Below are 26958 nucleotides of genomic sequence, written 5' to 3'. Positions count from 1 at the left end.
AATCAGCGGTTTACGCTGTTAAGTGAATCCCCCTAATGATGTTAAACGTAAAGTGTGTGTCAATAATATACTAATCGTAAAATGTGTCTCAATAATCCAAAGGTCAGTAGTTCAACACTGATGTGATAAGTATTGTTTTCGAATATTATTAAGTCGCATAAGATGCTGTATAACGTCGGAATAGTGCATACTGTACTTCGCATAAGATATCACTTCAAGTCATATAGCGTTGTTATTGTACCGTCCGTCAATGCACGTATGTATAATATACATTGTATATGGCCTCCACGTTTGTACGCGTAAGGAAGTTTTCCTGCATCTTATGCGATGTAACTTCACAACATAAAATTACATGTAACAGGACCATAAACGCCATTATACAAGCAAATTGGTTAAAAACTTGAAGCACGATAAAAAAAAAGCTTATAGTAAAAACATATTTTTTTTACTTTCTGGCATTTAATACTTCCCAATAATCGACAGTATCCGTATACAGTGCAAATAAAATTCGCGCCGCTGCTTCTCTTCATTTGAAGATAAGAAAAATTGGCAATAAAAATAATCTAACGCCAATTTGGGGTAGCCAAACAGTAGCAGCAAAAACAGCTCCTCCATCCAACCAACCAAAAGTGTTGATGTGCACCAAGACAAGGCGCGAATTACACGGAAATCGGGAGAAACGCCGGTCGGACGACGACGGTGAAAATAGCAAAACGAACGGAACTTTGGACTCGCTTCAGTTAATCGAGATTGAGGTGTAGCCGTGTATACCCGCGGATAGATGGAATGGACGGCAAAAACAACAGTTAAACGTAAACAAAAACAAATCTCCATTTCTTCTATATGGCCAGTGGTGAGGTGGTATGGTGTGGTACCACCTCTTCCTCAGTCGGCAGTTGTATATAAGCACTAGCCGCCATGCACTGATGATTTTGTTTTGATGTTTTGATTTGATGTGATTTTTTTTATTTGCATTCCAAAGCAGAGCAGAGACGTTCAGCTGAGGGGCACCGTTTGATGTAATCGTTGACTTCTATTGCTCGTTCGTTTTGAGGAATTGTGCTCCGAGAAAGTTTGTTTGCAATGCTTGCTGACTGGAATACGTCGACCGTGTTCTTTGAATCGATGGTCGTCATCGTCAGGAAGTAGTTCATTTGAAGGTTAGCAACGGTGCAAACAAGATATCATTTCGAAAACTAGGCTCCAGTCATTTGGCCGAATGCCATTGACCAAACGCCATTTGGTCGAATTATTATCATAAGAATTCAAAGGAACTTGTTTACATTCAAGCTGCCAATATGATGCCCTTCATTTGCCATTTCTACCCGGAATACTATTTAATTTAGATACATTGAATACCAGTTTTGCCACAGAAGTGACAAATAGTGGGCTTTTGAAGGCTTTCGCCAAGCATATTCTCAGCCTTTTATCATAGAAAAATTCATTTTCCCCAGGGGACAAAAATGTTTTTCTGAAGCTCCAAGGGCGATACCTCCTAAAAGTTTGGAAAACACTGATCTCAGCCCGTCATTGGTATTTCACAAAAAAAGCACAAGCTTCTATCAAACCGTGTTTGACTAAATAGATGGTTAGCTCTAAGATTCACTTATTAAAAGGAATACAAACAATCGAAGGCAGACAACGGCCCAGTAAGAACGTCATATCATGTAGTGAAAGGAGAGTTTTATCAACTGAGGTGAAATGATGAGCTCAAACGCCTTAGTGAGTGAAGGTTTTGTCTTTTAAAAATAGATGATTATTTAGTAGCGCGTGCCATCGATTGCACGCATGCCAAGCAAAGTCTTGAAAGGCTGCCAAGAGAGTATGTAAACGCGTTCTCATTAAGCTTAGCAGTAGTGTGCACAACAATCACGAAGGCTTCGAGTATGTTTGTTTACACAATCATTGTGTTTTTTGTATGAAAAAGGACAGTGAGATGTGCATTGTCGGTGGACCAAAGTTCATTTTATAGATTTAAAAATAATCCAAACAACAACAAACGGTTGTCGTTGAAAGATTTTTTTTTCTATCGTAATGTGTAAACTATGTTGAACATTGGTTCACCAGTCCTCTTAATTGCGAGGTGACGCAAGATATCTTTGGTTTCATAAGGCTTTCTCTAAATTCCTATTAGGAATTTTCAAGGTCTCACCATTCCTCCAAACTGTGAGGTGGCACAATTCTGTGAATATATGTTTTGTGTATGCTCACGGTTACATAGACTGCAACGCTTACAAAGTGAATCCTGATTTATGTAACTACCCATCCCTCCCAACTAACAAAACTCCTTCCCGTGACAACTGTGGAGGGCACAGTAGTATATACAACCTCTAGTAGCAACGGTTGTCCAACTAACATTCCTTCCCTTCCACGGTTGACAGTGAGGACGTGGCCGGCGCCGTTATTGACCTATTAAAGTTTGAGTTCTCGGAACGTGTACATTGAAGAATGTGTGCTAATCCCAAGCCCCTTCTATTGGTTCTTCGTGCAATTCCGCTAGCTCTAGTCAATCACGGAGTAGCAACTACGAAGTGTACGGTCACCAATGCTCATGCTCATGCTCGTAATGTGTAAACTATGTTGATCACAATCATATACAGGGTGTTAGGTTCCTGAGTGCAAACTTTTTAAAGGGTGATAGAGGACCATAAATGGTGAAAAAAATTGTTCTACGCATATCGTCAAATCTCAACCGTTACATAGTTATTGAACTTCCCACTATTTTGATTATTATTGCCTTAACTGGCTATAACTTTAAAATGGTCAAACTTATCGCAGTTTTTTACCCTTTTTCGAAGAATTGTTGAATTTTCTATCAAATGACATCTTTGAACCGATTGGATTAGTTAAATAACTAAGTTTTCTAGAGCAAATAGCTCAAAAGTAGTGTGTTTTAATTGGTTTTTGTCAATTATCTTTAAAAAATGCGTAATAAATAAACCGTTATGTGGCCGGCAAACGTTTTGCTTTTTTCTACACCGTGTATTTTAAATGGGTGCTGGGTACCCGGGTACCCTGCCGGCCACATAAGGGTTAAAATTCTTTCTTAGGCAAAGTTGTGGCACCTCTGTTCCACTCTACAATTCGTTCTTTGACTCCAAACTTCTAGCTCTTATCGTTTTCTTGCAATTTCGGTTTAAATGTGCGGCACAGTGTGCAAAAAAGTACTTACCATGACTTTTGCAAATTTATCATCTGAAATGCGATGTTTAAATCGAAATTGCAAGAAAACGATAAGAGCTAGAAGTTTGGTGTCGAAGAACGAATTGTTGAGTGGAACAGGAGACAGAATTTTGCCTAAGAAAGAATTTTAATTTATTGCACATTTTTCAAAGATAATTGTTAAAAACCAATTAAAACACACTGCTTTTGAGCTATTTGCTCTAGAAAACTTAGTTATTTAACTAAACTAATCGATTCAAAGATGCCATTTGATAGAAAATTCAATAATCTTTCGAATAAGGGTAAAAAAAAACCGCGAAAAGTTTGACCATTTTAAAGTTATAGCCAGTTAAGGTAATAATAATGAAAAACATGGAAAGTTCAATAACTACGTAACGGTTGAGATTTGACCATATGCGTAGAACATTTTTTTTCGCCATTTATGGTCCTCTATCACTCTTTGAAAAGTTTTCACTCAGGAACCTAACACCCTGTATGAACTTTTGTAGCATTCATTGTAGGAACCGGTTGCACAACAGAACAGACAATAGGGAGTCTTTTCCATCTCGAAAGGAATCCATGAAGGTACTCCGGAAGGAACTCCTGAAGATACGCTGAAGGAATCCTTGAAGATTCTCGGGACGAATCACTAAAGGAATGTTGGAAGGACTTCCGGGAAAAATCCCTGAGAGTATCCCGGAAGAAATTTATGAAAGTATTCTGGAGGCATTTCTGAAAGAATCTCGGAATCCTTATCTGAAGAAATCCTTGGATGAATCCTGGGTGGAATACCGATAGGAATTTTAAAACAAATAATTACAGGAATCTCTTGAGCAATTTCGGGACGATTTCGAGACAAATACTGTAGGAATCAAATATTTTGTAATTCTCAATAAACTTAGACGGTACTGAGCTGAGGTTAGGCGGATATGGGTTAACTTTCGGACCAACATTATTCTGGTAATGGTGTAGCAATCATGATTTGTCATCTATGTTATTGCTTATGCTTCTCCCTCTCCTTTTTCCCCTTTCAAATCCTAGGAACGATGGTAGACATCACCACAAATCTCCTATTTTAATGACTGCAAACATTTGTTTGAAAATTGTCAAAAACTGCTCTGCTAAATTAATCCATCGCTCAAAACTGCCATCCAAGCGAGAGGCGGGCCCGTAGGCGTTCAGACGGCGACCAAACGACGATGATCTCAACGATGCCAACTCCTATAGAAAGAATCCGTTGAATTTTGTTTCTTCGCCAGAGATAAAAAAAAAAAAAGTGTATGGTGGGCGCCGGCCGTCGGTCGTCGCATCCTCAAAGTGGAAATTTCGGCAATTTCAGTCGATATGCTGGCAGGCACAAAACAACAATCGCAAGCACTGTCCACCGTTTGACGATCTCGCGTGATGTCGCGCACGGTACATTGCGGTTTCTCCGCGGCTGTTGCGCCAAATTCAGGAAGAGTGAAAATTTCGCCCCCTATATTTAGAATGCGTCGGCTGCGGTACCGTGTAGAGGGGTGAACTTGGTCAACCCAGAATCCGATTAGGAAAATGAACAAAGTTTCTCCGCTGTGAGGTTACTGTTTCATCTGGTAACCAACGCAACAACGGTTGACAACGGTCGGACATGTCACGTTTGTCTCATATGCCGTCAGTTGCTACTAGTTGGATTTGAGTCAATAGTTGGCACTGCTCTGCTACTTACAGAGGGCAAAATTCCAATAAACTGGGTGCCGTTCCCATTGACTGGGTTGGCTGCGAATCCCAACTGAACGCCGTCAACTAGTTTACGATGTTATTGGATAGTTGAATGCAACAGTCATTTTTGGCAGTTGTTAGTACATAGCAGTATTTGGCGGGATGCACTGACAAGGATTATTTTCAAGCAACAATTGATGTCGCGACAGTTCTCGTGGAATGTCGGTCAAAAGTGCCAACACTTGTTCTATTTTGCTTACCAAAGCTTCGTTTCTGTCTACATTTGCCGAAAATATCTTGAAAGGTAAGTTCATATTTAAAGAAGGCACTAGTCAAAATTTTAGCCAACCTCAATGGAATTGAGAAATGCATAGGATACCGTACACACCGCAGTTGCAATTCCGTAATTGATCAGAATAACCCAAACTGCACCTACTTACCTTACCGGTCAGACTAAGGCATGAGTGGCCTCTACTGTACGTAGAAATCGTCTCCATTCGACTCGATCCATGGCTGTGCGTCTCCAATTTCGCACTCTGCGAAGGGTCCGCAAAACGTCCTCCACTTAACCTTCGAGCAGTCGCGTCTTCGGGCACCCTCAGCGACACCGCACACGCTGTGTACCACGAGCGAGCTTTTTTCATGGTGCGTGTACTCAGTACACGACGCGACCGCTCCCGGGTTAATCGACCCATCTAGCTCGATGCGCACCACGTCTTCCTGTACCGGTTAGATAACTCTCGAGAACCATTTTAGTCGTGTTGCTATCCGACATCCTGATGACGTGACCCGCCCACTGTAGCCTCCCGGTGCACAGTGGGAAAAAATATGTATAAAACGCGAATAAAATCTATATCTCTGCTCGGAGTGGATGGATTCGAATGAATTTTTGACACGAACTGCCAAAATCTCTACAGTTTCAGATAAGCAGGGTGTCATTCGCCGCACGATGCTGAAAATCGGTGTATTGGGCCCATTTTACCCCACTATCTCCCTTTTTGAACTTTTTCGAAAAATCCTGAAGTGCAAAATAAATTATTTATTTAATTCGTGTTTGTGTAAAAACTTTCATAGTAGGGTATCGCGCTACTTGGGCGGTGGCTTCTATATTCGTCTGTTTGCCACTATAACTCAGTCAATTTTGAACCAATTGACTTGAAATGTTGTACACGGGTAGATACTATACCTATCTCACTGCATTCCAAAAATTGTGTCAATTGGTTCAAATTTGACTGAATTATAGCGGGAAACAGACGAAAATAGAAGCCACCGCCCAAGTGGCGCGATTCCCTATCGAATGGAGCTGATTTTGCTCACCGCACGGCCTTAAAAATTGAAATATCTTCAAATAACCCCGTTATCCCCTATTTCTTTGAAGTTTCACATTCATCTCCGCCCGGAGTAGAACGCAATCCTTAAGAACAGGACCAACCCTATGTCAAATTGCCGATACTATGAAAGTTTTTACACAAATACGAGTTAAATAAGCAATTTATTTTGTACGCCAGTCGGGAATAGATGAGGATTTTCTCAAAATGATGTGTGTGAGAGAGAGTGGGGTAAAACGAGCTGATTTCCAGCATCGTGCGGCGAATGACACTCTCCTTATCTGAAACTGTACAGATTTTGGCAGTTCGTGTCAAAAATTCATTCGAATCCATCCACTCCGAGCAGAGATATAGAATTTATTCGCGTTTATGCATAATTTTTCCCACTGTGCGGTGTGGACAATGGTTGGTTCTCTCGATTTCATCACCGTCGATAGAAATTTGGTGATGCGGGCGCGTTAATTCCTCCCTAGAGCCCTTTGCCATCGTGTACTTTGTCTTCAACACACTAATCCCTGGCTTCATTTAGTCGGATGTATGTTGCCGCCATCGTCTCAAATTTGCAAGCTATAATATCAGTCATCGGCTAAACCCTCTCCGCTCTCCTTATTACACCTTCTAAGGCGATGTTAAACAGCAAGCACGCAAGCAAGCCGTAACTCTCTGTGAGATTCGAAGGGACTCGATAGTGCACATCACTCGATTCGTCGTCACCTTGATCAATCGTATCAGTTTATCCGGGAATCCGTATTCGTGCATAAGCTGCCCTAGCTGGTCTCAATCGATAATATCATACGCCGATTTGAAATCGATAAACAGGTGATGTGTGGGCACGTTGTATTCGCGGCATTTCTGCAACACCCAACATCAACGCGTTCACCCAAGAATCCTGCCTGATACGGCCTCACGAATTCTCTTGCAATCAGTGATAGACGGCGGCATAAAATTTGAGAGAGTATCTTATATGAAGCGCTTAGTAGTGTGATCGCGCGATAGATCCCGCAATTCAACTTGTCGCCCTTTTTGTAGGTGGGACACACGATACCCTCCATCCATTCCTCCGGTAATACTTACCCCTCCATAATATTGGTAATGATCCAGTGTTGTGCTCTCACCAGTGCTTCTCCACCGTAGTTAGGACCCAAATTGCACAGAGTTTCAATAAATGTGTTGATTATTCTCAATTTGCACGTTTCAAGAGCTCAAAAATGACCCATTTAATACCAGCGCCGGCCACTTTCAATCGGTTATCGAGCATTGGAAGGAATTTTAGGCCTCTGGAGTACACAGGGTCAAATATTTGACAAGGAAAGAACTCAAGAAACAACATTAGTTTGATATTAATAAAAAATCGATCGAGTCAAACAAGATGTTTGAGCATTGGTTTTTTTTGGACAAATATTTGACCCTAACTATCAGTTTTAGTACGACAACTGTTGCAACTCGAAACATGGAATCCACAACATCTCCACAGTAATACTGTTGTTTCGGGAAGAAGGTTAGAGTAAGGTGTTGATCTAGTAGTCATCTGTTGTAGGCAGGCATTGCAATACTCATCTGAGCTAAAGATCTTAGCTTAGCTCAGTTTAGACTGACTGTACATATCGATGGTTACCAGCGTGGTTCAAAAAATCGTCTTTGCTCCATACCACTTATTCGATTCGTAACCAGAGTCTATGCTTTTTCACAAAATGTGAGCTTATTTGGTTGAAAATTTTCCGGCTGTTCGGATCCGTATGAAGTTGATCATCAATATTAACTTCTTTTCTCGATCAGCCTAGATAGCTGTGTAGTGTCGGTAGCGGTTGGCTAAGAATAACGCTACGGACTGCCTGTTCTGGTGGTAAGAGTCCATCAAACAGGTGACCCCTAATTCATGGTGTGATGCGGCTATATGCTTACCGTGCCTAGGAATAAATGGTAAGGAGGGGGGGGGGGTCTAACAAAATCCTATCCGCTTAACGGAGCATGTGGAGTACTAGGGCGCTCTCCACAGTATTCTGCCCTTACTGCGCTAACCGGAGCAATGGTGCAGTTGACCTTGTGTTTCTCCGAGATAATCTGCTATCCTTCTTAAGCCTCAACTGCGAGGCTCAATTAGGGTGGGATTATTAGTATGTTGTTTATTAGCTTTAATTATAACCTACATATATGGCTCTTCGCATTATGCGTTCTTCACAGTGTCCTCTGTGTATCTTCGTCTCTGGCGTTCTTCAATCGATACCTAATTGGTTTTTATCGCTTTTCTTTATTTCTCGTGTTGTGATTGTAAGAGTTTGAACGTGCCTAGTTTGGGTAGTGGCTATGGACGAATTTCGCCCCAAATCGTATTCGGAGTTGGCAGCACCCTCTCAGATTACAATGAAACTTTCTGGGTATGTACACCAAGACTAGATAAGCCACTTTGCATACTTAGTTTCTTCAAAATTTATCTGGACTGACTTTTGAAAAGGGCTAAACTTTTTTTATGGATTTTTTAAAATGTTTTTAATCAAAAAATGACTACTCCTACAAAAAAGTGTTGTATGGGTGATTATCACAAAATAAGTCAAATTTTAAGAAAAAAAATACTGAAAAAAATCCAAAATGAGCCCTACACTGAAAAAAATTATTTCTAAAAATTCAAAGTTGATTTAAAAAAAACACCATTTTTGATTTTGATGAAATTTTGTCTCAAGACAGTTAATTATGTTCCCTACCAACCGTCCATACATCACAAGATGGGCACTTTTAAGGAAAAAAAGTTTTTCTAACAAAAACTTTTTCATGTCCAAATTATTATTTTTTCTGTATCTTTTTTTAAAAACAAACTAAACCAGTGAAGGTTATCTAGTAATCTCAAAATGCAACGAAACTTATTGTGTCATATGCGACAATGCAATGCACCCATATTCACGCAGCAGCACTCTAGAAGTACGAAACAATATACAATTAGAACACGCATTTCATACGTGCTGCTGTAATTTCTACCCAAACGTTTCTACCCCATGTTCTTACCTAATATTAGGTAAGGCTATTTATTAGATTCGAACTACCTAATCGAAAAAAAAAAAACAAATCAAGAGTTGTACCTAAAGCAAATATGAACAAAACAAGAAAATGAATCGGTATCATTCAACGTGTTACTTCTCTTTGGTTATTAAAGGCAGTTCTGAAAAGTAATGGATCAATCGTATAAATCAAAATTCAACAAATTCAAGTGCAGTGCAAAAATAAACAATCCAAAGTGCAACCGTCATAACGGGGCATGTCATTAAGATTGATAGATAAAATTCATTCCATGGGATATACACATGAAATCGACGAATCGATGAGTATTTGTGAGTCATGTCGTGGATTGATAAGTCACAACAGAAGCCCGAATACGAAAAAACGCCGATCGGATGGAAACGACGAAACTATGCAACCATCATTTAGTGGGCAGCAACATCATGATGTTCCAGAACCAGAACCGTCAACGAGTGGTCAACAAATCGAACATGAGCTGGGTAAGTAAGCCTTCAACGTGTTAGCTTCTTTTATATAACTCATTTTGCAGCTCGTTGCAAAACTACATTTTTCAGTATTCTTCGTATTTATCCAACCCGGCAAGCCTCGTTGGATAAATGTACTACTTGTGCGAAAAAAAAAATCATTTTTGCAACTCGTTGCATAAATAACTATCATTAACTTTCCACTGCATTCATTATTATATTGTTAACCTTAACTTTTATCTTACAGATATGGTACCATCTATTCCATCATTGGAGTCAATTCCGTCAACAGATCAACTACAGGGTCCCCATAATATTGAGAAGTTTAATACCATTGCTGAAACATTGAGTTTATCGCCAATCTCATCTAGAAACATGAGAAGTATGGAATATCGCATAAACAAATCATTGCAGATTACGAAAGCAGTTCGAAAAAATATCTTCGGAATAGATTCAACGGATGTTGGCAAAGTGGAGGCGTATGACGAGATAATTATGCAGTTAAAGGATAAGTTCAATCACCCTACAACTGACAGAAGCGAACAGATTAAAATACTATCTGTACTTCCTAAGTCTTGGTCGGTAAATAAAATCACAAGAGAGTTTAACGCACCAATGTATATTGCGAGGCAGGTGAAGGATCTTGTTTATGAACAGGGTATTCTTTGTACCACCGAAAAAAGAAGGGAGCATGGTATTGATGACGATACAAAACAAATAGTAAGAGAATTTTTTGATGATAATGATATCAGCAGGCCAATGCCAGGAACAAATGATTTTGTTTCTGAGGTTCGAAATGGAAAAAAAACAACAAGTTCAAAAACGACTTTTGATGATGTCGCTCAAAGAGGCTTATATGATTTTTGTAGATATGTACAATACTGTGAATATTGGTTTCACAGTATTTACACAGTTGCGACCAAAGCATTGTATTTTACTTGATTCTACTGGTATACATAATGTATGCATATGTACTATTCATGAAAATGTAAATTTAATGTTCAACAGTATAAGAATTGTGTCACAAGATGAAATAATACAAAAAATGCTTTGCGATATTTCCACCAGAACATATAATTGCTTTTTCCGTGCTTGTGAAAAGTGTGCTTGTAATGAACACATTGAAGAGGAACTTACATTGATATTAGAATCAAATGACAAAGAAGAGATTATATTTCAGCAGTGGTTGAATACTGATCGCTGTAATTTAGAAACGATTATTGAACCTGTTGATGAATTTGTTCCGTATCTTGTTGATAAAATTGACAAACTTATAACACACGACTTTATTCATAAACAACAATCATCATTTCTCAGAAATAAAAAAGATACATTAAAGGATGATGAAATTCTTGCGATTTGTGATTTCTCTGAAAACTATTCATTCATAATTCAAAACGCTGCTCAAGGATATCATTGGAACAACTCGCAAGCAACAATACACCCATTTGAAATTTACTATATGAAAGATAATAAACTTGTAAATGTTAGCTTCATTATCATATCGGAAGTAATGGCTCACGATACAGTTGCGGTCCAGTTGTTCATCTCAAAAATGATAGATTTTATGAAACAATTAACGAACTTTTCTAAAATTTATTTTATGTATGATGGGGCAGCATCACAATACAAAAATAAGAAGAACTTTGCTAGTCTATGTAGATTCCAGTCAAAGCATGCGTTAAGAGCAGAATGGCATTTTTTTGCAATGTCCCACGGTAAAGGTCCATGTGATGCTATTGGTGGCACTCTCAAGCGAATGGCAAAGAGAGCAAGTCTTGCTCGAGATTATGGAAATACCATAACAACTCCACGAGAGTTATATAACTGGGCAGTTGTACAGACAGATAAAAATATAACTAAATTAAATTTCTGTTACGTATCCACTGAACAGTACATTAAAATGTCAGAAGATCTCGAAGAAATATATAATAACGCCAAAACAATACCAGGCACTCAGAAATTCCATAGTTTTTTGCCTATTCCTGGCGACAAAGTAAAGGCAAACAGGTATTCTAATTCAGAAGATGAACCAAAAATATTTAGTATGATCGGAAAAAAATAGAAAAGAACATGTTTGAAATTGGCTCTAAGACACATATATATATATTTGAAAAATTCATAATTATAAATAATTGTATATTTAAAAGTGCACTTCAATACATATTGCGATCAAACATTACATTTCCTACGAAAATACATTTGTAATATTTTGAAGTTTTTTATGTATAGGAAAACTCTTACAAATGATTGAATAAATAACACAAAATCTCCTAGAAAATTGAGTTTCATTGGATTCTGGGATTGTTATGGCCTTCACTGGTTTTATTGTTGATAACAAAATACACTGAAAAAAAAAAATCATTCGAACAAGAAAAAGTTTTTGTTAGAAAAACTTTTTTTCCTTAAAAGTGCCCATCTTGTGATGTATGGACGGTTGGTAGGGAACATAATTACCTGTCTTGAGACAAAATTTCATCAAAATCAAAAATGGTGTTTTTTTTTAAATCAATTTTGAATTTTTAGAAATGATTTTTTTCAGTGTAGGGCTCATTTTGGATTTTTTTCAGTATTTTTTTCTTAAAATTTGACTTATTTTGTGATAATCACCCATACAACACTTTTTTGTAGGAGTAGTCATTTTTTGATTAAAAACATTTTTAAAAAATCCGAGTTTTTCGAGGAGTTCGAGTTGGCGCGAAATCTGTCTATGGTATTGACAGCTCAGATCAATCTATCAATCTTCAGCATGAAAGAACACCTTTGGTCCAAGAACATTTCTTTCTATTTAGATGTAATGCTTTAATTAACACCTATGGTTCCGCATTTTGCGTTTGACCCGATGTTTGGTACTTTCAGTAAAATTGAATTGGCAATCTCGTATGTCATGCCTCGAGCCCCAAAATGTTATGATAAAATTGCCTTGCTATTCCCAAATCTTGGTACGATTATACTGTCAAGTTTATTCCGTAGGTGGATAATGCATCGTATGAAGATCAGACCTATCAATTTGACCTCTTTCTTCTGAAATGATTAGAACGCTTTGTCGAGCATCACACCCGTGATGTTTTTTCTGGCAAACATGCCATGGGAACCAACATGTTTACCAAAATGGAAAGTCCACTGTGATTTGTTTACACAATATTGTTTACGATATCGGAAAAGCATTCATTCAAAAACAATTTTGTTTGAGTGTTTTCTTGGATTACCAGGGTACTTTTGAACACGTCCCGACTAGATGAACATAACAAGAATATATAATAATTATATCTTAATGTGATATAACTAACAAATTATGTTATAATTTTGTTATGACATGGACTGTTTATTACTTTTTCAAACTAAATTTTAACAAAATATATTATAATCTTTTGCAACTAGTTTTGTTACAAATAAATCAGAACAAACTCTGTTATAACTTTGTTACTTTTGCAACTGAACAAAATGATCAGTTGAAAAAATAACATAATTATATCAGAATATGAAACTATTTTAATTTTTAGCTATATTACAGAAAAATGAGAAATTTGATTATGTATTCGTTTTTTTCGTTGCTTGTAGAGCAAAAGGTCGATGGATGCAGGTAAAAGATCAAAAAATGCTTATAAGGGAACAGCTTTATTCTATGTAATTGAAAAATTTATGAAAAAAACATTCAATTGCTGTTGAGGGGCTGCAGTTTTGCTTGTTTTTTATTGCGTAGAATGCCGAAAGCGTATCCGGCTACACTCAAAACTGAAAAGTACTCATATTTTTTCAACTTTGAACCGATTTAAGTGAACTTCGACTCGTTTGAATAAGAATTTTTTTTTATTGATTGGTTATGCGAATAGAACGATTGGGTTACGCGATATTCCCAAAAGTCCAAATTTTCTGGAACATGTTTTTATGCAATTGAGGGGCCCAGATGCAAAGAGGTGTAAGTGACCATTTTGTTGAGTTTGAGCTGAGCATATCAAAAAATCTTCATATTTCAAGCTTTCAGGGACATTTTAAAGATTATTTTTATGATGATTAGAAAAAAATACAGTAATCAGAGAAAATTGGGTTGATATTGAAACTCCATACATTTTGAATGGGATGAAAAACTGGTGAAAAACTTCAAAGCTCATTTACTCGAAAGTGGGTTTTTGTAACTTACACCCCTTTGCTTCTAAGCTCCACTATTCTAATATCGTCATTGTTGGAGTTAGCGTATTGAAAAGACATGGTCTCTCGTGAAACATGCTTCGTAATGATTACTTTGAAGTCAATACTTTGGGCCTAGGCTGGTCAGATATGCTATTGCAGCTGGTCTATGGAAAATTCCACGCGTATGGCAATTCGGGGTTTCCTTAACCCACGATGACCAGATCGGCTCAGTCGGATTTATTTTAGATGGAAAAAATAAATCTGGATTAAATGAGATCAATATTGTCAAAATCGGAGATAATTTATCGCAGATATAACCATTACATAGTCTACCTTCTTTAGTTTATTGACTGCTGTTTCATATTATGAAGTAAAAAATAAAGGCATTGCACTTCTAGAAATTTCATCAGACTCTTCCGTATTTTTTATTTAATTCATTGCTTCAATTTGAGTTTTTGGGTTAATATTGATATGTTTATCTAAGTATTTATTTCCTTCTTTTAATATCCCAGTTCCGTTACGGTGCCAAAATCCTATCACTTTTCTACGATTCCCAATTCTTATAGGTTAAGTAAAATTTTAGCTTCAAAAAGTGATACATCTGCACATGAGTTTTTTTAAATCTCAAAATTGAGTAAACTTATACGTTATAGTTTGATTTATATGCCATTTTAACAGTACTGCTATTCTAACTTCTAATTATAACGTCAAAAAGTACCGAACAGACTATGTATTATGAAGTAATGAATGTTAGTGAGCGTGGAGATAGCAAATGTGGTACCTACTAAATAATTCTAATCAATAAAAATGTCAACTATATATACAGACAATTCTGCTCAATTGATTATTGCATTTGTCTATTATAACTTTTTTCTTTCGATCTATTACACAACGTAACAAAAATTTACTTTTGGTCTGTCTCAAGAGCAAACTTATGTGTCTCTGACAAATTTTGGACCGCTGAATCAGAATCCGGGCTCAGATTTGCTCCAACACGTCACAATTTCGAGCTATACCTCAATTTATAGGGCAAAATATGCGATTTTGGGCTTTTTTGACTGCAAGTTATTAAGCATGGAAATATTTTTTTAATCAATCAAAAGGTTAAATGGTCAATTAACATCTAAATTAACGACTCATGCAAAATATTTCGTTTTACCAAATCGAATTTGATAGTTTTAAGCGATTTATGTTAGGTACGATATTTCCCATACAAGTCACCCTCCAAAAGTTGCATGCAAGTTTTCACACTAACTTAAAATGCTTAAATCTATCAAATTTGATTAGGTAAAACGAAATATTTTGCATGAGTCGTTAATTTAGATGTTAATTGACCAATTTACCTTTTGATTGCTTAAAAAAAATATTTCCAAGCTTAATGGCTGGCAGTCAAAAAAGCCCAAAATCGCATATTTTGCCCTATAAATTGGGGTATAGCTCAAAATTGTGACGTGTTGGAGCAAATCTGAGCCCGGATTCGGATTCAGCGGCCCAAAATCCTTCGAAGACACATAAGTTTGCTCGAGACAAAAAAATGTTGCGCTGTGTTATTATTCGACCATATATTGTTTGACATTATATCATAAATATATTTTTTCATTACTAAAAATAATCTAATACAGAATAAAACTAAACAGCATCTGCAGAAGGAAGCATATCGGCATATGATATAATTGTGATCAATTAAAATAAAGCCACATTTTACCTTCGTTCACGTAGATACGTGTATAATCGCCGTTCTCGCAGCGCGAACAAAACAAAAAATAAAATAAAAATCATCTCCGTCCGTAAAGAATCTTTGTCGCCGCTAAAATGCACCCCATGACGAAGCTCAATCATAAATAGTCGACAAGCAACTTTTTCGTCGTTCTCTTTGTTCCTTGGAAATAGCCGACGACGAGCCATGCGAACGCCACCACTGTTATTAGTGTTTCAGTGCGCATGTCTGCGCACCGCTATAGCGCTGTTGGTAAGAGAGAGAGGCTCATTGTTTGATCTTGCATTCGAATCTCTGTCTATTTTTGTCCTGCGACTGACAAACAAGAGATGGGGGAATAGGGAAACTGGCAATACGTAGAACCAGTGAAGCTTCTTTCGTCTCTCACTTCAAGTGCTGTGATAGCCTCATTGGTAAAGGCGTCTGAAAATTTACGATGGCAGGATTGGTGGTTCAAATCCCGTCCATGTTTCTAAGTTTTATAATGAACTCGAAAGTTTTTTTTTTATGTGACCTATTATTTTCTAAAAATAGAATAACACACTTAAAGTAATCACCCAAAAATGAGTAAAAGAAATTAGTTTTTACCCTATTCGATTTTTACCCTAATTGAAAATATCAAACTGTATTATAATTTTGATATATTTTATCAAAAACTTAGAACAGGGCTTGATATATTTTTGATGTATTTGTAACAAACTCTGATACACTTTTGTTAGAACCCTTATGATTTTTAGTTAGAATTTTTGTTATTTTAACAACATCCTGCATCTAAATTATAACTGCCTATGTTAGAAAAAATCTGTGTAACATAATAACATATTATGATATAATTTTGTTATGATCGCCTAGTCGGGGTACCTTTCGATTCCATATTTGAAGCCGCATTGATTGTCCTATTAATCTTTCAATCATTTCCAATTGGATTTACCAAATGCTCAAAAACCAACATCTCTTCTCGGCGTTACGTCAAACAGCGATTAGGAAATTGAGTGTTTGTGGATGCCCCCATGCGGAAGTCTTGCCATCACTTTTGAGAAATCTCGTAGCAGAAACGCAATTGAGATAACTCAATGTGGTTTTCCTACTTATGATTTTGTCTGATTGATTATGTTCTGAACCCGTTGTGGCAAGCAGCTATACCCGAGCAGAGGAAAAAAGCTCAATAATAGCATATTTTGATATGGAGAGCAAAAAGTGATATTTGTTTGTTTGAGATAACAGGTAATCATATTTTGCTATTGGTTAGATGGTTCAAGAACAAATTTTTGCTAGTGTTTTTAGTACTTTTACGTCTTATCTCAAACAAACCAATATCACATTTTGATCGTCAGTACTTGAATTCTGCCTGGGTAGGCTTACTTTACGCTTTATGCGTTTTTTATAGTGCCCTTTTCAGGGCGCTGTTTGAACTTGTAGTGGTACGCTTATGCGATTATGTCGACCCTAATCCCTTATCTTCCCTTTCCCAATTCCTTCCTTCCCTCTCCCTCAGGTAAATGATGAATAGGCTCGTATTCATGGCGATGGCACAAATTTTCCAAATGGAGGAGAACGTGCCTCTGGAGCCGACCTACTGATACCTGATTATTTATTTATTTATTTATTTATTTATTTATTTTTAACTTTTAATTTTGTAAGAGGGAAAAACCCCTTTGAGTGATTTCCAAATTTACATGTTGAAATCGTTCTCAAAAAGGCATAAAAATTCTTATACTGATACCTGATACCTGAGCTTATTTGGTTGAAAATTGAGTGAGTGTAATCAGTTTTGTAGCTTTTAATTCCGCCCTCTTTTTACAAAACTGATTCATTCGAAGAGGGTATTCAGCTTAGTGGGCTAGAAAAGTCGGTACAAGATGAAAACTGAGACTGCACAAGCCCTTCAAAGTTTGTATGGGAATTACTATGGGAAACGATGTATTTCATGCTCAATCGATCGTAGTATTTTCTCAAGTGCCCTAGAGGGTTAGTTAACCCTTGGTACTTCTAGACTACATTATCACCTACAATTTTGCCCAAGACTGCATACAAATCGCATGCCTCATTTACAGGGGATACTCAAAATAACTGGGACAGGTAAAATTTTCACTTTTCGAAAAATGTTCAACTTTTTGAAAAGGGCATCAAAAATTCTCAAATTTATACTGTAAGTTCATCAACTAGATGTGTATCAGTGGTCCAAATTTGGAAAAGATCGGGCTATTCTTCACGACGATATAGAGGTTCTTGAAAAGGGTGTAATTATTCGATAGCCAACTTTGAGCTGTTATATCTCCGGATTCAATGAACTGATTGCAATGAAATTTTGACCATTCATGACTCATATGATGAACTCTTAAAAACGTTTAACTTAACTTGAAATTTTTAACAAGAGAAAAAGTTATTACGATTTCATTTATTTCACGATTTTTTAGTAAATTCATCAATTTCTAATATGCATCCCATTACTTTCTCAATTTATTAGCGGCTATGTTGTACCTTTCCTTCAAAACACATTTATATGTAAGTTATTTAGAGGGAAATTAATTGAACTATAATTTGCATCTTGAATTTTGAAACGATGTTGAAGTTTTGGATATTTTGATGTTTTATTAGAAAAATAATCTAATCGTTATAATTTTCTTCCGTGTTAAGAATTTTAAGTTAAGTCAAAGGCTTTTCATAGCTCATTATACAAGTCATTAATGGTCAAAATTTCATTGCATTCGGTTCATTGAATCCGGAGATATAACAGCTCAAAGCTGGCTATCGTATATTTTCACCTTTTTCTAGAATCTTTTTAACTCCGTGGACAATGGTCCGATCTTTTCCAAAATTGGACTACTGATACACAACTAGTTGCTGAACTTACAGTAAAAAATTGAGAATATTTGATGCACTTTTTGAAAAGTTACAGCGAGTTGAACATTTTTTAAAAAGTGAAAATTTTACCTGTCCCAGTTATTTTGAGTATCCCCTGTATTAGCTGCCGATTTTAAGCTTCACTCGCTGCCCTACGATCGATGTCGATCGCCATTTCCGGATTGGAGATCCATAGCCTCAACAACTAGGCTAACTGGAGACACCGCATATTAGTTTCACCGAAAAAACCTACTCTTAAATTTTTAGTCAAAGTTTTTCTTTTTACTATACGTACGTTGCTTCTAATGAAGCCAAACTTTACCTTAAGACTAAATTGTTAAATGGTGTCACCAATTCCTAGTAACGTTGACAATTAAATAGTGCCATATTACCAGTTTATTTTATTTTCATTCGTATTTTTTCTTTATTGCAGATTGATGTCAAACTTGGAGAGCTCAATCCATCTGTACTACTAACTTTGGTAAGTGCAAAAATCAATTAATTCGTTTTTCGTTGAATGAACATCTATTCTCGTTTATTGCAAATTCATAAATGCAAAGTAAGTGCCAATCTGCTTCTACAATCTGCAGCCGTAACCCGACTAGAAAATTATATCAAGTTTATATCATATTGTGTTATGATGTTATAACATTTTACTATAACCAATTAGGTTATAAACTAGATGCAGGTTGATGTTAAAATATGTAACTATAATTGTAACAAAAAGTAAACTGGTCTAATCAAAATAATATCCTATTTTGTTAGAAGCAGATCATAATTGTAACAAACTGTGATATGAATTTTAGCTTCAGGATTATTAGTTTCTATCAAAATTTGATACAATTTTGTAACATTATTTTCAAAGTGTCTTCAAATCGAAACCAAATTATAATACAATGAGTTTTCAAATAACATTTATAACATAATGTGATATATTTGAGTTATGTATAGTCTTTCGAAAACACCAAGAATGTTGAACATGATTATATCACAATGAATTATAAATATCATGGTTTGTTATAATTATGTTATGGTATGCTACAATTTTCTAGTCGGGAAATTATTGTGAATTCTTTTCTGTACTATGAAATTATTGAACAATCGTTCATCGTAGACAAGAGTATCGTTACAAGCGTTCAGTTAATAAGAAACTTTAGTGTTCTTTTATGTAACTATATGCTAAACGCCGTTGTCGAAGACTGCGAAGGCCCAAAGTAATCCCGTGAAAAAAAGTTACACCCTAGGGAAAGTGAGGCAAACCTTAGAGATGTCATTATTAATGTTATTCCTTTACATGCACTGGAAAATCAACAAAAGTGTTTCGCATATACCTATACCTATGGCCATATTGACTACCCACGCCTTTACAGCTGTGAATATATACATGGTCATAATGGAAAAAAGGGTAAAGTAGGAAAGAAGAGACAGGCCAGGGATAAAATCCAGGTCCTTTTGCATACGAATCAGAAATGGTAGCCACTTGACCACCGAACCCATCTTGAATTATAATTGTAATGATTGTAATTAGTGCATGGTACAATTTTGTAGAACAATCTTAAAAATACAATATGAAATAAAAATAGGGCTTTCATCTAATTCCCGTCTAACTGAACACCGACCAATAATGATCGAGTTTACTCTTACACCTCGGCTAATGCCTCATAACCAATCTAATATCAACTACTGATTTATAAATGAGCTTCCATATCATGTAAAACATATTGTGAAAAAACTATAACTACCTAATATTAAGATTGAATAATTGTCTCTCAAATTCTGTTACCGTTTAGTCCACGTCTGTTTCGGGCACAACTTGTGTTCAATTCCAGGAAAATAGGATTCCCGGCCATAGGTGTTTATTCGAAAAGTCGGTCAAATTCTTCGCAACCCAAATCAAATCATGTGAGCATAAAGCTTTTAAATTGAGATGGATGTAGCTTCAGAATAACAACCAAAATATATCAATCAATATTTTTGCCCATCAGATCATAATTCGCCATCACAGTGCAATGAAGAAACCGTTTTCTGTGGTTGTGAAATACAATACTTCGTATGCAGAAAATCCACGCACACATTTGCTTGCATCCTCTCTAGACGAAGACAACATATTGTTTATATTTTACCGACGAAAAAAAAGTGATTTATTGAATTAATTTAACAGCTTTTGCTGCATTCTGCAGCAGTTAAATCCAACTTTGAAGTGCCCAGAACTTTTGTGAGGTGTGAACTGAAGGTTGGTTTAACAAGTTAATCTGGCGAAGTTAAAATTGAACGGTACCGGTGATGAAGAACAATTCGGCTAGCTGCCGCTTTGGTCCAAATGCCTTTTTCATACGCAAAACGAGAAAAAATGCAATTGTAAGTGGAGTGAAATTGGAACAAGAAATTTCGCGTTATTATTCGATTTCCAGTGCTGTTAGGGTTGATGACTGTAGTCTACCTATATCTTTGTACGTCGATCTGATGAGCCATTGTGCGAAGACCACATTATCAAGAAGACTTGCAGCACTGCTGAAAATCGGGAGTCACTGCTAGCAGCGCCACCCCGGATGAAGGTGGTGCTATTCATGATAGTGTGTGTAAATTTTCATACTCGCACCAATACACTCTTACACTTTTACACAAAGGTACCACCACAGACAAACAGACGTAACACTCTGAGTTTTCCCATCGTACACCGATTTAACGGTCTATTTAAAAATTTGATAGTTGGACAACTGGTCACCCGTAGCGCTTGCATCGTTTTTGTTTGAGTTTGACGTTTGCCCACTACCGCCACCTAGTTGATCATTGGCCAAACTCAGTACTTTTAGTATTGGGCGAACAGGTTTCCGGGACTATAATTTGAATCGGAAAATGTTCGAAGTGTTACGTCTGTTTGTCTGTGGTACCACCTTAGCTCATTAGGCGGCGGGGCCATCGAAGACGCTTGCCGTTAGTATGAAGAAATAACAGAGTTGCATGTCTGCTTAATAAAGAAGTATTCGCATTGTGGCAAAGGTAAGCTGGAATATCTGTAATTATGGGCTATTTCCCGTCTGATATGACGGAAATTAACGCATATGACGAAGTAAATTTCTAGCCTATGTCTTCGCATAAACAAAATCGTCTCCAGCTAGCCTAGTGGTAAGTCTTTGGATCGCCAATCCGGAGACTGCGGATTCGATTTCCATTCAGGTCGATGAAATTTTCTCAACTTTCTGGGCATAGTGTATCATTGTGCTAGCAGGCTTGTCCGCACTGAGCGCATGAAAATTCTGCTCTTTGGATTTACACCATCAAGCACATAATAAATTAGAAATCTTTTCATCTTATCAGATAGAAGGATGTTGAAATATTGTAAATGTCATTTTGAACTGTCAAAAAACCGCACCGCAGAGCCACACGGAGCGCGCAAAGAGATTTTCACCCGGGTGAAAACACTCTAGTGAATTTCACTTTGAATGGCCCGTTCGGCTCTGCGGTGCGGTTTTTTGACAGTTCAAAATGACATTTACAATATTTCAACATCCTTCTATCTGATAAGATGAAAAGATTTCTAATTTATTATGTGCTTGATGGTTTAAATCCAAAGAGCAGAATTTTCATGCGCTCAGTGCGGACAAGCCTGGTGCTAGGCAAAGAAATCTCTTCAATTAATAATTGTGGAAGCGCTCAAAGAACACTAAGTTGAAGAGAGGCAGGTCAAAATCCAGTTGGAACGTCGAGTTAGAAAGAAGAAGTGAGCTTTTTAGTAACCAACTTGTTTTGAGTTTAGTCACTTCCTTTTTCACTGTTGTTGTTTTCCCAAACAAAATCAATAATTTTGATCAACAAAATTCACCGTAAACGATTCTCGGAAGACTATCAGGTATCAGCAGATGCTAGCGGAACTGTAATCGATAAAAGTCACTCCGTCGATTGCTGCGTTGCGACAAATCATCGTTCATCGAACATCGAAAACAACAACAAATATAGATAATCACCTCTCCCGGTCTCCCCGTTCAACAGCAGTCGTCCATACGCGAAACGTCTTTTTGCACACCTTCCGTCCGTTGAGTCATTCCCACTTCCGTTCGGCTTAGGCATAACGCAAGCTCAGCTCCAACTCGGGTGTTGATAAAATGAATAACACTAAAGAAAACATTTTAATTGCTGTCGAACGACAATTACAACAACAAACGACCTACACCTAGCCTAGCATGGTTTAGCTGGCAGACAGTAGGCAACGGCAGTATCAATATCCGCTGACGTGAGGTGCCTCGTGAGCAAGAAATACAAACGCTAACTGCAAACATAAACATTGGAAAAAAATTATTGCATGGCAATTGTAGATTACTAATAAATATCGACGCAAAGAAGTTTAGGTCAACGCAAAAATAAAATCTATAACATCCATTAGAATCCTATTTTTTTGAATATTTTATGAAAGTAAAGTAAAGTGTTTTTTTGGACATTTGTAATGTGCTATTTAAATGTTTCATATATTGGCGTCAACGGTGTACATGAAGTATTTGTAGGGTTCTACCTTATATTTATTACCAAAATACTTCAAATCTGGACCACTGTACGACGATTGACGGAATTGTCGCGGCGCTCGTCCAAAGGAAGAATGTCGTTGACGTAATTGATAGGCGAGACGACGACCGACGTCTTCGTCTATGGATCTCTGTACGCACTGCTCAGCAAATGTTCGACTACGTGCTGAATGAATCTTTCGTTCGTGACTCGTTACCGTACTAACATATGGCTTTGCCGCCTATAGGCAGATTAAGTCACAGTCAGCTCAGTTTGCGATTGACAAGTATGTGTACGACTGAATTAACGTTTCATTAGATGCTTGATTGTCGCTCTGAAATGGAAGTTTACGAGGAAAAATCATCCCAGCTTGACGACAGGATGGAAGTTGTTAAGTCAGTGGAATGGTATTACTATTGATAATTACCACAGGAAGTCAGACCATACGTACTGAAGCCTCAATGTCAAGGTTGGATGGAACGAGATCATAATAAACTGCAGCAGCAAAGTTGTTTTGACCATTTTTCAACACCACTAATAGAACCTGAATTCGCTCCGGTAAAAGTTATGCTTGAGGCACAATTTGAAATTCTTTGGAACGAAAGGGTCAGCCAAAATCATTTCTGTCATCGTAAATATGGCTTTGAAGGGCCCATATAGCCGAGGCGGTAAACGCACGGGTATTCAGCATGACCATGCTGAGGGTGACGGGTTCGATTCCCGGTCGGTCCAGGATCTTTTCGTAAAGGAAATTTCCTTGACTTCCTTGGGCATAGAGTATCTTCGTGCCTGCCACACGATATACGCATGCAAAATGGTCATTGGCAGAGGAAGCTCTCAGTTAATAACTGTGGAAGTGCTCATAGAACACTAAGCTGAGAAGCAGGCTTTGTCCCAATGAGGACGTTACGCCAAGAAGAGAGAGAGAGAGAGATGGCTTTGAACTAGTAATCCTACATTATAGAGATCTACGGAGGCGGCCATTGTGAGCCAATCGTGCAGAGAGAACTGTCAAAGTGTGAGCCAAATGAACATGCTTATCGTTCGTAGGAAGGCGTCGTTTGAACGGTATTGCAATCGGAACTAAACAAAGAAAAATTATTTATTTTTAATATCGAGAAATAGGCGGCATATGTATGTCTAGTAAAAAGATAAAAATTTATTAATTCTGCTTTCAAAAGCTCATGCTTATGTCGACACTTTTGTTGCTGAACTTGTCGAAAAAACTTCCATTGCTGCTTCTTGCTTTACTTCTGCCGATATGATTAGCGTAACACTTTTGCCTCGACTTTTGCAATGAATTTCAGATTTCTTTGATTGCTCCGCTATTTCAACAAAATTTTGGAAAAAAAATTCTACCATAGTTAGAAAATGTAAACAAAACAACTTGAACCACAACGAAGTCACGCACAAAGTTTGAACATCTAGCTTTGTAGCAAGTGTTGGCAGCTGTTGTAAACAAAACAAACAGCGTTGCCGAATCGACGTATGTAACTTCCGCTCATCTCTATGTAGAGGATTTCTACTTTGAACCATATTGTGTATTGTTCAGTTTCCACATTTATGATTCACGCTTCCAAATTTCTCTTGTATAAAGTACAACAAACCCGCGAAACTGGTGATGCATTTTTATTGCCGCTGTTTATCAAAAAAGTTCCCTTATCAAGAACACGTAGACAACAATGAAAATAACAAACAATTGGTGTTGCCGAAATAACCTGGACAACAGTATTCACATTATGGTCAAACGACAGATCGCATGAAGTAGGTATGACAATACCGCTACGTGTTTGGACTCGCGAGCTCAATTACACTTAACTCTCTCTAGATCATCAATTCAAGATGATTCACAAGATAAGGATATTTCAAGAGATTATTTCAAGTACTTTCGTATGGCGTTGTATGGATTAGCGAAAATTCCATAATTTCAGATACAAGAGGAGTAACAGTAGGAGTAGCAGTTACAACGATAAAGGCCGCCAAAACTAACCAAGGGTTTAAATAGTGCCACAGATAAACAGATGTCTTACTCAGGCGGGGCTCGTGCGGCAGTGGTCACACGTTCGCTTCTTAAGCGGATGGTCGTCATTGGATCGATTCCCAGCCACGGTTCTTGCAACTTTTCATCAGTTGCTCTTCCCTCTGAGAGCGACTGGCACCTGACCCCCTTCTGAGCCCATAGCTCTAACGCACCCGGATAATAGGACACAATTGGTGAAGTACTAGAATTGAAGTAACGAGCTGAATTTTTGTATGGTGAGAAGGTCAATTCTTCGTTTCTGCAATGGAAGGGTTCAAAAAGCGTTGGTATTATGATTCCTTGCCTAAATTAATGCTGTGTGAGCAAAACTTTGGGTAACTGTTGTGTTTAAATTGCAAGAAATGAAGAAAACAACAACACGGATACCCAAGGTTTTGCTGATACAACATTAAATTAGGCAAGGAATCATAATACCCACGCTTTTTGAACCATTTCATTGCAGAAACGGAGAATTGACCTTCTCACCATACAATAATTCAGCTCATTACTTCTATTCTAGTACTTCCCCGATTGTGTCCTATTGGAATTCGGTGGATGGCAATAGGAAGCAATCAGTGAAGTACTAGATTGAAAGTAGTGAGCTGGATTTTTGTATGGTGAGATGATCATTTCTCCGTTTCTGCAAAGAAATGCTGCAAACAGCGTGGGTTATATGATTTCTTGCCTAATTTGATGCTGTTTGAGCAAAACTTTGAGTAACTGTGTTGTTGAAGTTGGGCAACACAGTTACCCAAGCTTTTGCTCAAACAGCATCAAATTAGGCAAGAAATCAAATAACCCAAGATGTTTGCACCATTTCATGGCAGAAACGGAGAATTGATCATCTCACCATACAAAAATCCAGCTCACTACTTTCAATCTAGTACTTCACTGATTGCTTCCTATTCATAATGGACCCCCAATCGAACTGTAAAAGGAACAACATCGATATAGTAGAATGAATAAGGTGCTGTAACAAATGCAGCTGTCACTGGCAATCGCTCACGTAGTGCTTTAATGGACAATATAGCAGTAATTTAGCATAGGCGATTAAGAATAGAAAAAAAGGCCTTGTTCGACATTCTAGGTGTACCTTGACGTAACGAAAGTGGAATAACGGGATGCTAAAGACATCACTTTGGCTCACTTTTGACAGCAAATGTTCCTATTTGAAATACATGGTGAATTAAGTTAACCCAAAATTGAGTACTAAACATGAACATGGAATGTTGCAAAACAAATTAAAATTTTTAAAAAGATATTTCATGGGCTTTACCTAGTAGAAACATTTAAAACGTTTTGTTATTTTCGTCATGGGGGGCTTTTTGAAACCTGTTGAACTCAAAGTTGGCCTCAAATCTTTCCCAACCAAGATGAATTATAGGACCAAGTATCAGGCAATTTATACAGTGATAGACATTCGTTTAGCCGAGGCCTAAAACTTTCAAAAGGAAACTCATTTAAAAGATTTTATGATAAAACTTTTTTATCGTAGTGATAGCATATCTAGGACTGTTTCATGAAAATGTGATAAATCACACTTACATATACACTGAAACAAAAACGAGGGTAAAAACCCTTCAAATGTATTTTTTTGCCTAGACATTCGTTTAGCCGAATTGTACAATTTTTGAAATTCAATAATAAAAAACTAACAAATTTCGAAATATATCCAACAAAATCATTTTGTATGGGGACCTGCATTATAGATCGACTTGTAAATCATGAATTAGATCGTTTTTGGAAGTGTTGCCATATTAATTTAACACGCATCTCATTTGAATATGTCATAATATTGTAAATGTTTCCAAATTGAGATTTTATGTAGTTATTTTTATCGGAAGGGTTTCAAAAGAATCTAATGAAAGTTTCATGACGAGTGCAGGTTGAACATTTACGAAAAACAATGTTTTTAACTGAATAAAATCACGCAAACTATAAAAAAGTATTTAAGTATTATTTTGATGAAATATGATGATTTCACTTGCATAAATCACAGCGTTTACTACTATTACGTCTTTTTATAGCTCCCAATATCTTCTAGACTGTATTCTGGCAAAAATAACATACATTGAACGGCTCACATTT

At 37.1% G+C, this 26958-nt stretch overlaps 2 protein-coding genes across 6 annotated transcripts in view; both read left to right on the top strand.

The window, feature by feature from the left end:
- LOC109432273 (xaa-Pro dipeptidase) overlaps positions 1 to 26958 on the top strand; it is a 757159-nt gene that overhangs the window by 648598 nt on the left and 81603 nt on the right. For all 5 annotated transcript variants that reach the window (XM_062855645.1, XM_062855647.1, XM_062855646.1 and 2 more), the window contains one exon: positions 18787 to 18834. In XM_062855645.1, the coding sequence (XP_062711629.1) occupies positions 18787 to 18834 (48 nt within the window). The remainder of the gene's footprint in view (positions 1 to 18786; positions 18835 to 26958) is intronic.
- On the top strand, positions 4161 to 12332 carry LOC134289583 (uncharacterized). The gene is made up of 2 exons (XM_062855599.1): positions 4161 to 9676; positions 9909 to 12332. The coding sequence occupies exons 1-2, from the start codon at positions 9436 to 9438 to the stop codon at positions 10601 to 10603; spliced, it is 936 nt and encodes a 311-aa protein (XP_062711583.1). The 5' UTR covers positions 4161 to 9435; the 3' UTR covers positions 10604 to 12332.

The sequence above is a fragment of the Aedes albopictus genome, chromosome 3 (assembly GCF_035046485.1).
Source record: "Aedes albopictus strain Foshan chromosome 3, AalbF5, whole genome shotgun sequence".
In the NCBI taxonomy this organism is placed as follows: domain Eukaryota; kingdom Metazoa; phylum Arthropoda; class Insecta; order Diptera; family Culicidae; genus Aedes; species Aedes albopictus.
Note: the sequence above shows the minus strand (reverse complement) of the source record. Positions and strands in the feature narration are given on the sequence as shown.